Genomic DNA, 12,131 nt, shown 5'->3' with positions numbered 1-12,131 from the left:
TATGCATTCATGTTTCATTTCTTTTATTAAATGTTAATATTTCCCAATTACTTTTCCTTTTTATTCTCGTTTTGTGCTTGAGAGGAAAATAAATGCTTTTCAACCTCCGAGCAAAATGTTTTCATTTCGAGAAAAACTGTTCTCATTTAGTAAAAGAAAAAAATAAAATAATCATGATGTGAATGACTTTTACTAAATCTTTAGCATTGACATTCTTGTGTGTTTTTTTTTTTTTTCTTATCTGGAGGGGTGAAAGTGTTCACAAGCTGACTGCCCTCACTAAAGGGCACAATGCGACTTCTCCTGTCCTGATCCCGAGATACACACGCGGACAAAAGTGTTGTTACCCTTCTGATAAAGAAAGAAAACCCACCCTAGTCACTGAAATAACTTGAAACTGACAAAAGTAAATTTCAATATCAATTAATGAGAATTTTGGTTCAACAGAAACATAAAAAAAAAACTAATGAAAATGATCCTGACTAAAATGATGGTACTAAAGAAAAAAAATTAATTGAAAATTGTATATAATTTGACCATAAGAACACGGTAAACTAAATTGTGTCCTGAAATTAGCATGTCTAACCATGATAAATGTAAGGTTATATACATGGGAAGAAGGAATCAAAGTCACCACTACACACTGAACGGGAAACCACTGGGTAAATCTGACAGGGAGAAGGACTTGGGGATCCTAGTTAATGATAAACTTAACTGGAGCCGCCAGTGCCGGGCAGCAGCTGCCAAGGCAAACAGGATCATGGGGTGCATTAAAAGAGGTCTGGATACACATGACGAGAGCATTATACTGCCTCTGCACAAATCCCTGGTTAGACCGCACATGGAGTACTGTGTACAGTTTTAGGCACCGGTGCTCAGGAAGGATATAATGAAAGTAGAGTGAGTACAAAGGAGGACAACAAAATTAATAAAGGGGATGGGGGAACTACAATACCCAGAGAGATTAGCAAAATTAAGATTATTTAGTCTAGAAAAAAGATGACTGAGGGGCCATGTATAAGTATATAAAGGGACAATACAAATATCTCGCTGAGGATCTGTTTATACCAAGGAAGGTGACGGTCACAAGGGGACATTCTATGCGTCTGGAGGAGAGAAGGGTTTTCCACCAACATAGAAGAGGATTCTTTACTGTTAGGGCCGTGAGAATCTGGAATTCCTTGCCTGAGGAGGTGGTGATGGCAAACTCAGTCGAGGGGTTCAAGAGAGGCCTGGATGTCTTCCTGGAGCGTAACAATATTGTATCTTACAGTTATTAGGTTCTTTAGAAGGACGTAGATCTGGGGATTTATTCTGACAGAATATAGGCTGAACTGGATGGACAAATGGCTTTTTTCAGGCCTTGCTTGTTAACTGTTACTATGTTACAAACTTGTAATGTCAGTCGCCTAGTTACAGAGTGAAAAGTAGTCACTGTGCTGTTTGGTATCGTGGTGAGTACCACACTGAACATGGATCTAAGAAAGCTAAGGAGAGAGCTGTCTCCAGAGATTAGAAAGAAGATTGTAGACCAATATGGTAAAGGTGAATGCGATGAGACCTCTCCAAGCTGCTCGATGTTCCTGTTACTAGGATTTCACATATTATCTAGGATCCAAGAAGTATCGTTTCTCCTTGCGGAGAGTGACATGTTAAGCATGTCGAGATGTGGAGACTTAAAGCCGCAATGCTCCTCTGGGAAATATGGATATTGTCTCTGCAGAGAGGAAGAGTTCTAGTCCTCTTCCTCTATGAAAAGACATATCTAGAAATTTGAGGTCTTTGTGACTGTAGCCGACCTCCCTGGCTGTGGCCGCAAGAGGAAAACATGAGAAAGTGAAGAGACGGATAATACGAATGGGAACCAAAGAGCCCAGAACAACTTCCAAAGACATTAGAGGAGAACTCCATGGTCAAGGTCCATCAGTGGCAGATCGCACCGTCCTTCGCTGTCTTGGAGAAAGTGGACTTCATGGGAAGACGAGGAGGAGGAAAGCAAATTGTAAAAAAGCGAGACTGGAATTTGCCAGAATGCTCATTGACAAGCCAAAAAGCTTCTGGGAGAACGTCCTCTGGATGGAGAAGACAAAACTGGAGCTTTTTATGCGTCACATCAGCTCTAAGTTCCCAGGCGCAAAAATGAAGACTGCAGGTCGTAGGTCATGGGTACACAACAAGATAGTGACCCTAAACACAGCTAAAAACATCCAAGAATAAGAGCAAAGCATCAGACTCCGCTAAAGAGGCTTCTATGACCCTGATCTAAACCCTACAGAACATCTGAGGAAGGAGCTGAGACCTGCAGCCTGGAGAAGACGCCTCCACACCTGAGACACAAGGAGCCGTCTGCTCACGAGGAGCGGCAAAAATACTGTGGCAGAAGTCTCAGGGAAACTGCTTGCAGTGATGGCCTCAAAAGGTCGTGCAACAAAATGAGTACCATCAGTTTTATCCAGGCCATTTTCCTTTAGTTTTTTTTTTTTTTTTCGTTTTTCCTGTTGAACCAAAATTAAAAAAACAAAAAAGCAAAGTCTGATTCTCACTACTGATACTCTGCAAATTAAATCTGAAAATTCGTCTTTCACTTTTACATTATTTCAGTGAGCAATATGGGTTTACCTTGCTTTACCAGAAGATAGCAACAATTTTGTCCACATATGCACATCTTGTATATACTCCACAGGATGTATTGTGTGCATCCTGTATTATACCCCAGAGCTGCACTCACTGTTCTGCTGGAGCAGTCACTGTGTACATACATTACATTACTGATCCTGAGTTACATCCTGTATTATACTCCAGAGCAGCACTCACTATTCTGCCGGTGCAGTCACTGTGTACATACATTACATTACTGATCCTGAGTTACAGCCTGTATTATACTCCAGAGCTGCACTCACTATTCTGCTGGTGCAGTCACTGTGTACATACATTACGTTACTGATCCGGAGTTACATCCTGTATTATACTCCAGAGCTGCACTCACTATTCTGCTGGTGCAGTCACTGTGTACATACATTACGTTACTGATCAGGAGTTACATCCTGTATTATACTCCAGAGCTGCACTCACTATTCTGCTGGTGCAGTCACTGTGTACATACATTACATTACTGATCCTGAGTTACATCCTGTATTATACCCCAGAGCTGCACTCACTATTCTGCTGATGTAGTCACTGTGTACATACATTACATTACTGATCCTGAGTTACATCCTGTATTATACCCCAGAGCTGCACTCACTATTCTGCTGGTGCAGTCACTGTGTACATACATTACGTTACTGATCCGGAGTTACATCCTGTATTGTACTCCAGAGCTGCACTCACTATTCTGCTGGTGCAGTCACTGTGTACATACATTACGTTACTGATCTGAGTTACATCCCGTATTATACCACAGAGCTGCACTCACTATTCTGCTGGTGCAGCCACTGTGTACATACATTATGTTACTGATCCTGAGTTACATCCTGTATTGTACTCCAGAGCTGCACTCACTATTCTGCTGGTGCAGTCACTGTGTACATACATTACGTTACTGTTCCTGAGTTACAGCCTGTATTATACCCCAGAGCTGCACTCACTATTCTGCTGGTGCAGTCACTGTGTACATACATTACTGATCCTGTGTTATATCCTGTGTTATACCCCAGAGCTGCACTCACTATTCTTCTGGTGCAGTCACTGTGTACATACATTACGTTACTGATCCTGGGTTACATTCTGTATAGTACTCCGGAGCTGCACTCACTATTCTGCTGGTGCAGTCACTGTGTACATATATTACATTACTGATCCTGAGTTACATCCTGTATTATACCCCAGAGCTGCACTCACTATTCTGCTGGTGCAGTCACTGTGTACATATATTACATTACTGATCCTGAGTTACATCCTGTATTATTCTCCAGAGCTGCACTCTCTATTCTGCTGGTGCAGTCACTGTGTACATACATTACGTTACTGATCCGGAGTTACATCCTGTATTATACTCCAGAGCTGCACTCACTATTCTGCTGGTGCAGTCACTGTGTACATACATTACATTACTGATCCTGAGTTACACCCTGTATTTTACCCCAGAGCTGCACTCACTATTCTGCTGGTGCAGTCACTGTATACATACATTACGTTAGTGATCCTGAGTAACCTCCTGTATTATACTCCAGAGCTGCACTCACTCTTCACTGTTAGAAGCTAACCTTTCTTTGCCCTGCGTCCCCCATGTCTTTGAGCATTATTCTCTTTGTTGCAGGCTGTTACGGTGTTGATGGGGAGAGTGATTCCATTATGAGCTCGGCCTCTGAAAACTCCACTGAGCCCTGGTTTTGTGATGCTTGCAAGTGCGGTGTGTCTCCCAGCTGTGAGCTCTGCCCCAACCAAGATGGTATATTTAAGGAGACGGATGCCGGAAGGTGAGCCGCTCGTCACTTGCATGTGATCCTGTGGTGGGAATATTGGCTGCTGGTCAGGTTTGTGGTCCTAGGACACAGCTGTCATGAGTGACTCCTCCTTAGCTGCATCGCCCAGTGGAGTCTACGGTGGTCTGGAATCCTTATTTCTTCTGCGGTTTCTCATGATGTCCTCGTCCTGGCTCAGTGCATCGAGGGCTAATTTGCATGACAGTCTGGGCAAAATTACAAACAAAAAAAACCCCTCAGCATAAATGAGTACACCCCCTTTGAAAAGTAAGATTTTAATCAATATTTTACTGAACACAAGGACAATTTCCAATATTTTGACTTCTGAGTTTCATAGAACTTTTCTCTTAAACCCATAACATGAAATTCAGGGTACTAATGTAACTTCCATGACAAAATCTTCTCTTTTACTCAAATTATTTGATGCAGAAATGAGTACACCCCACATCGACCACTGCTACATCTAGGATTGTGTATGATGTCCATGATTTTTAAGGACAGCCCCAAGTGTTCAGGCCCGGAGTGAACAAGTTGATGACATATTACAGCATCCAGCGTTCTCCAAAACGAGTTCCTATAGAGCCTGGATGCCGGATGGAGAGTGATGACAGCTTGTCTCTTTAGAATTCCCCATAGCTGTTTCGGTTGGGTTCAGATCAGGAGACTCTTGGCCACTGAGTCACTGTCACCTTGTTTTTCAAAAATGCAACACGTGATTTATACCATGGTCATGTAGAAAAACTGCTCATCTACAGAGGTCATGGAGTGATGGCGGCATCTTCTCTGTCACTATAGAGCAGAACATCTGTGAATTCATGACCCTCAATGACATGTAGCCCCCCCAGCATCAGCAGTGTTCCAGTAAGGATTCTGCCACCACCATGTTTCACTGTAGGCACTGGCCATTTTTCCTTGTACTCTTCACCTCTGCAACACCATGTGGTTTGAAAGCCTTTAGTTCCAAAACATGTTCCTTGGTCTCATCACTCCAGAGTATTTAGTCCCAGTAGGCTTTTGTATGTGGACATTTGTGCATGGGCTTTAGGAGAGGCTTCCGTCATGGACAACCCCTGTGCATGCTGTTCCTCTGCAGTGTATGCAGTATTGTGTTTCTGGAAACGCCCCAGTTTGGCTTTCAACTTCTTTAGTCAATGGCATTAAACTTACATGTGGATTTTCTTTCCTCTTCTCATCAGAAGATGCTCCTGTTTGTTAACTTCTGTGGTCAGCTTGGGCATCTCGTGATGGATGCAGTTCCATCTGTTACATTTTTGTATCACTTTTGCTCCAGTATTTTAAGTGAAGTTTTACTGATCTTGAAGATTTCACCTTTCTTGTGTAAAGGAATTATTTTCATTATCAGTTTTCTGTGACATTTCTCTTCCATGTGGTGCCATTGCTGACAGCAAGAAATGGGAAGGATTTTTTTTTAAGCCTCTTTTATATTCCCTGGTCTGCTGAACACCTGGGTAATGAATAACACTGGTCAACAGCATTTTTGGTGCCAAAGATATTTCATCGAATTTAGGGTATTTTTGGGGTGCTGATTCTGAATATGTCATCAGTTTTGCCAGATTGGCTCAAGTTTTTGAGATTTTTGGTATCTTATTTATAGCACTTGTTGGTAAATGCGACGCATCATCTCATTAATTTCTGTGGATTAGTACTTGAACTGAGCAGTTCTCAATATAGTTTTGTGTTAATTAGTGTTCTAAAAGTTTGTTCATAGCTTGATTTTTGCACTAACTTTGTTGTTGTCTGTTTTCCAGTGAAAAGCATGAACTCATCAAGAAGAAGTTGTCTTAACGATCCAGACTCATTCTGTTACATTTGTGGTGAATACACACTGCCAAAACATAGAAGAAACATAACAGACTTCGTAAAAAAAGTGTATTTTGCCTATTTTGGGGTTATGCTTGGGGACCAAGACAAGTTTTGGGCACCACACATAGTGTGCAAAGCATGTATCGAATTATTACGAAAATGGAGCAAAGGACAAAGAAAAAGCTTCAAATTTGGTGTTCCAATGGTGTGGAGAGAGCCAAAAAATCATCATGATGACTGTTATTTATGGTAAACACAGGTACAGGCACATCTTCACAATGAGGGACAGGCCTTCTTGCAGATTCCATGTTACTCCCATTTTCGTTTCTTATGCTTATTGAATCCTTGCACTTGCACTGCACAGAAATAACAGTCATCATGATGATTTTTTGGCTCTCTCCACACCATTGGAACACCAAATTTAAAGCTTTTTCTTTGTCCTTTGCTCCATTTTCGTAATAATTCGATACATGCTTTGCACACTATGTGTGGTGCCCAAAACTTGTCTTGGTCCCCAAGCATAACCCCAAAATGGGCAAAATACACTTTTTTTACGAAGTCTGTTATGTTTCTTCTATGTTTTGGCAGTAACAGATGTAACAGAATGAGTCTGGATCGTTAAGACAACTTCTTCTTGATGAGTTCATGCTTTTCACTGGAAAACAGACAACAACATAAAGTTAGTGCAAAAATCAAGCTATGAACAAACTTTTAGAACACTAATTAACACAAAACTATATTGAGAACTGCTCAGTTCAAGTACTAATCCAAAGAAATTAATGAGATGATGCGTCGCATTTACCAACAAGTGCTATAAATAAGATACCAAAAATGTCAAAAACTTGAGCCAATCTGGCAAAACTGATAGCATATTCAGAATCAGCACCCCAAAAATACCCCAAATTCATTAAAATATTTTGGACACCAGAAAAAAAATTTTTTTTGTTGACCTGTGTAATTGCTTACCTGTGGTTGAATTTTTCTTAATTAGAATTTTGAAATCTAAACTTTAGATTTGCTCCTAAAACTTTTTGGGGTGTACTTACTTTTGCAACATGCTCTTGAATGAATTTCTTAGGATAACTTTCTTTTTTGGGTGTGCAAAATAATATATCTTGTTTGCAATCAATGATCCACACTCGTGGGGGAGTATTTTTTAGCACTGTGTCCCATAGAAGATGTTGATTTTGGATGGAATCTATAGGTTTTCTGACAAAATATGTTGGGGTGTGCACTGTGTATGTATATATTTCTGTGTATATTGTTTGTTTTATGTGTTTATTATGTTTTTATTTTTTTTCCACACTATTTCCTTTTTGTTTTTTTTACGTTGGTCCGGTTACTTTTCTGATGTGGATTCTGATCCTCGTTCACTGTCTAATTCAACATCTGTCATCATAGCTGTAAGTGAAATAGATGAGAAACTAAAAGGGAGGATTATTCTTCTCTGATTACCCAATTTGTCTTAATTACATGATTTTGGACCATGTGCCGCCATAGCAAGCAAGCAAGCAAGACTACTCGGCGAACAGCCGATGGCGCATCTGCACTCATATTGGAAGACTCTTAACGTCACTTCTTTTAATATGCTACTTTGTCTTCTTTTAAGAAACTACTGCCATTCAGTTTTTTAACACTGCCGAAAAATAGTAAGATAAAAAAGCTAACAAAACAAAAATATAGGTCCAAAACAAGTATAAAAACACATCAACGCTACTGAATTACGCTCTACTCACATCTGCATCTTGGCTCCAGTTTATATCAGCGGATGCCAAATTTGCTCTAAATAGTTTCTCTTGCTGCACTGTAAAAAGAAATGAAAAAAATTAAGAAAAAGTAAAAAAAACAAAAACAAAAAAAACCAAAAGGATATGAATAAAAGCATAAGGCTAAAAAAAGGCAAATGATAAAAACAAAAACGACCAAATCTAAAATAGAAAACAAATTGCTCAAGCCATTAGGAAAAATAAAAAAAGACCAGATAAGAAGGCAAATGATTTAAAGACAAAATGCCTACACTTACATAAAATAAGGCACAGATGTAATAATAAATTTGTCCCAATGACCGAAAAATAAAATGTGTTAATAGAAATGTAATGGCAGAAGAAAAATATTAAGGTAAATGCAAATAAAAAGCTAGAGGACAAAAAAGAGGAGTAAGAACAAAACAGACATAAAATTAAAAAAAAACAACAAATATTAAGTAGAGAGAAAAAGAATTACGGTAACTAAAGACAAAAAAGGCAACCTATTTAAGATAAAACATAAAAGAAAAGAAATCACATGGAAGAGGAACAATGAGTTGAAGCCTTATGGAAAAAATGATGATTAAAAAAGACAAACCATTAAAAGGTAAAATCTAAGAGCGAATAATAAAATGTTAAAAAGAAATCGAAGCTCGATAGCAAAATAGTAAGAAAAGAAATAAAACGACATAAAAGGTAACAGCAAAATGGACAAAAAAGGAAATTTAAAAGTAAAAAAAATAAATAGAAGGCAAAATACTATCATTTGGTAGGAAAACAGCATTTGTAATTTTTACTCCGGGCAGGCCGTGCAGAAAGCTGTTGGAAGAAGGTCAGTAGGAAGGATTCAGCCAGCTGGTAGGTTTATCACAGTGAACTCCTACAGAGTGGAGCAATATACCAGCGGAGCATGAACAGAGCGTGCACATTAACTAGAGAAGCAGCTGCTGGTAGAAGATGTGTATCTATATACTGAACTCTGCAGGACACGGACCCAGGGTTGGATTAATCTCCAAAAGCAAAATCTCCCCCCGCCGCCCCGGCTGTTGGGTCTCTTCTTATTACTAAGGGGCATTAGGCCTCGCTTTGGCGCCCATCGCGGGTCTCCTCGTATAGATACGTATTCTGCTACATCATTTATCCAATTGTGCGGAACGTCAAGGAAAAATTACATTTGGGCCAGGACACATGTTGGCAAAAAAAAAATACAATTCCACCGTTTTTTGTTTTTTTTTCTTTACCATGTTCTCTAAATGCTGTAACTGACCTGCCATTATGATTCTCCAGGTCATTACGAGTTCACAGACACCAAACATGTCTAGGTTCTTTTATTTGTGGTGAAAAAAATTCAAACTTTGGTATATGAAAAAAAAAAAAAAAAAAAAATGTGCGCCATTTTCCAATACTTGTTGCGTCTCCATTTTTCGTGATCTCGGGTCGGGTGAGGGCTTGTTTTTTGCGTTCTGAGCTCACGTTTCTAAAGATACCATTTTGGTGCAGATATGATCTCTTGATCGTCCATTATTGCATTTTAATGTAGCAACGACCAAACAAACGTAATTCTGATGTTTTGAATTTTTTTCTCGTTACGTCGTTTAGCTATTAGGTTAATTTTTTTTTTGTATTTATTGATCAGGTGATTCTGAACACGGCGATACCAAATATGTGTATGTTTAATTTTTGTATTGTTTTATTTTGAATGGGGGGCGATTTTAACTTTTATATACGGTATTTTTTTTTTGCGTGCTTCAATAGTCTCCATGGGAGACTAGAAGCTGCCATGATCCAATTGGCTCTGCTACATACAGGCGATGATCAGATCGCCTGTATGTAGCAGAAATGCTCACTTGCTATGAGCTCAGACCACCGGGCTTCACTCATAGCAGTCCGGCTATGACAACCTTAGACGTCTGCTGGAGACCTCTGGCTGTCATACCAACCAATCGGTGACCCGCGATCGGGGTCACCGATTGGCGGGATTTCCGGCGCACTTGCCAGAAGCGCGAGTTAAATGCTGCTGTCAGATTGACAGCGGCATTTAACAGTTTAACAGCCTCGGGTGGAGCACGGTTCCACCCGCGGCTGTTAGAAGCACATGTCAGCTGTTCAAAACAGCTGATGTGTCGAGAAAGATGTAGGAACATCAACAGGAGGGATTCCGACTTGGGCGTAGTATTACACCCAACATTGGAAAGGGGTTAAACTGTATCCGAATGAAAAACTCAACAACGCCTGCTTGTTTAAAGCAGCTTCTTTACTGCCAAGAGAGCAGGTTGTGCCTGCAGAAAAACACAGTAAAAACGCATGTGAACATAGCCTAAGGGTATGTTCACACGTTCCGGATTTCCCTCCTTTTTTTTCAGGACTAAAAACCGCAGCTCTTGGCAGAAAACGCAGGTGCGGTTTTTGGTGCGTTTTTTGATGCAGTTTTTAGTGCGGTTTTTTATGCAGTTTTCTCTGCAGATTGTCTGTGTTTGACACAAATAAAGCTTTAACTGCAGTGGGGGAAAAAAAAAAGAAATGATGTAATTTCCTTGTCCAACCCTTTTCTTCTTCCATCCTCCATTTTGGGACTAAACACCAAAATGAGTGGACGTGTTTTGAATGACAGCGCTCCGCAGAGTGCTGAGCGTAGGCCAGATCACAGCCCGCGGATCCAGCTCTATCCAGATATTTAAGTCTACGTTCACATTTGCGGTCTGCGCCGCAGCGTCGGGCGCCGCAGCGTCGCCGCATGCGTCATGCGCCCCTATATTTAACATGGGGGCGCATGGACATGCGTCGCACTTGCGTTTTGAGCCGCATGCGTCACTGCGGCGCACGCGTCCGGGCGCAGAGGACGCAGCAAGTTGCATTTTTGCTGCGTCCAAAATCAATCAAAAAAAGGACGCATGCGGAACAAAACGCAGCGTTGTGCATGCGTTTTGCTGCGTTTTTGTTTGCGTTGTGTGTTGCGGCGCTGACGCTGCGGCGCACAACGCAAATGTGAACATAGCCTAAGTGCCACGTATTTAAGTGCCACGTATTTAAGTGCCACGTATTTAAGTGCCACGTATTTAGGTGCCACTTATCACGTATTTCAGTATCACGTATTCAGTGCCACGTATTTAAGTGCCACGTATTTAAGTGCCACGTATTTAAGTGCCACGTATTTAAGTGCCACGTATCACGTATTTAAGTGCCACGTATCACGTATTTAAGTGCCACGTATTTAAGTGCCACGTATTTAAGTGCCACGTATTTAGGTGCCACGTATCACGTATTTCAGTGCCACGTATCACGTATTTGAGTGCCACGTATTTAAGTGCCACGTATTTAAGTGCCACGTATTTAAGTGCCACATATTTAAGTGCCACGTATCACGTATTTAAGTGCCACGTATTTAAGTGCCACGTATCACGTATTTATGCTATTGTAAGGTAGCATTAATCCCGGTCAATAATGGAGAGGTGTCAATAAGACGCCTATCCATTATTAAGCCAATGAAAGGGTTAAAAAAAAAACCACAAAGACTAGAAAAAAATATTTTAATGAAATAAAGACACCCACTTTTTGACCAAATTTTATTAAACGCTCAATCCGTCAAGAAGACCCTCGACCTGAAAGAGGCAAAATAAAAAAACAAATTCATACTCCCTGGCCCTGTCCGCAGAAATCCATCGAGGGTCCCACGAAGATCTTCCATGGAGAACAGACACATCCAGAGATATGTCTGCTCTCCACGGCTGCAGCAACACACTGACAGGAGCCATAGTTCCTATCGGTGTGTCACTGCGCATGCGCGAGCGAGTTTACCGGCGGTCATTGACCCCGGCACTCTCGCTTAACGGCAGTGCTGCGTGGGAAAGTTCAACGCAGCTGTACTGCCGTTAACCGAGACGCCGGAGCCATTGAACTCCGGAACAGTACGCGATACACTGCTAGGAGCTTCGCTCCTGGCAGTGTATCGCCGGAGAGCAGGGGATCGGCGTGGGACACTCGTTTTATGGATTCTGCGGACAGGGAGTATGGATTTGATTTTTTATTTTGTGATTTTTTTTTCCTGGAGGATCGAGGGCTTCGCCTACAAGTGTGCTGTTGGTGAGTATATACTCTGTGTTATATGTTGTATGTACTGTACTGTGTGTCATGTATGTGT

General features: G+C 41.0%; 1 protein-coding gene across 10 annotated transcripts in view; it reads left to right on the top strand.

Moving 5' to 3' along the window:
* The window catches only part of PHF14 (PHD finger protein 14), a 233,952-nt gene that overhangs the window by 17,894 nt on the left and 203,927 nt on the right, over positions 1–12,131 (top strand). For all 10 annotated transcript variants that reach the window (XR_013216731.1, XR_013216730.1, XR_013216729.1 and 7 more), the window contains one exon: positions 4,259–4,418. Coding sequence is in view for 7 of the 10 variants with exons in the window: in XM_077268104.1 (XP_077124219.1) it covers positions 4,259–4,418 (160 nt within the window). In the remaining 3 variants the exon portion in view is untranslated. The remainder of the gene's footprint in view (positions 1–4,258; positions 4,419–12,131) is intronic.

Source organism: Ranitomeya variabilis, chromosome 6 (genome assembly GCF_051348905.1).
Source record: "Ranitomeya variabilis isolate aRanVar5 chromosome 6, aRanVar5.hap1, whole genome shotgun sequence".
In the NCBI taxonomy this organism is placed as follows: Eukaryota; Metazoa; Chordata; class Amphibia; order Anura; family Dendrobatidae; genus Ranitomeya; species Ranitomeya variabilis.
This window is presented reverse-complemented; position numbering and strand designations above follow the sequence as displayed.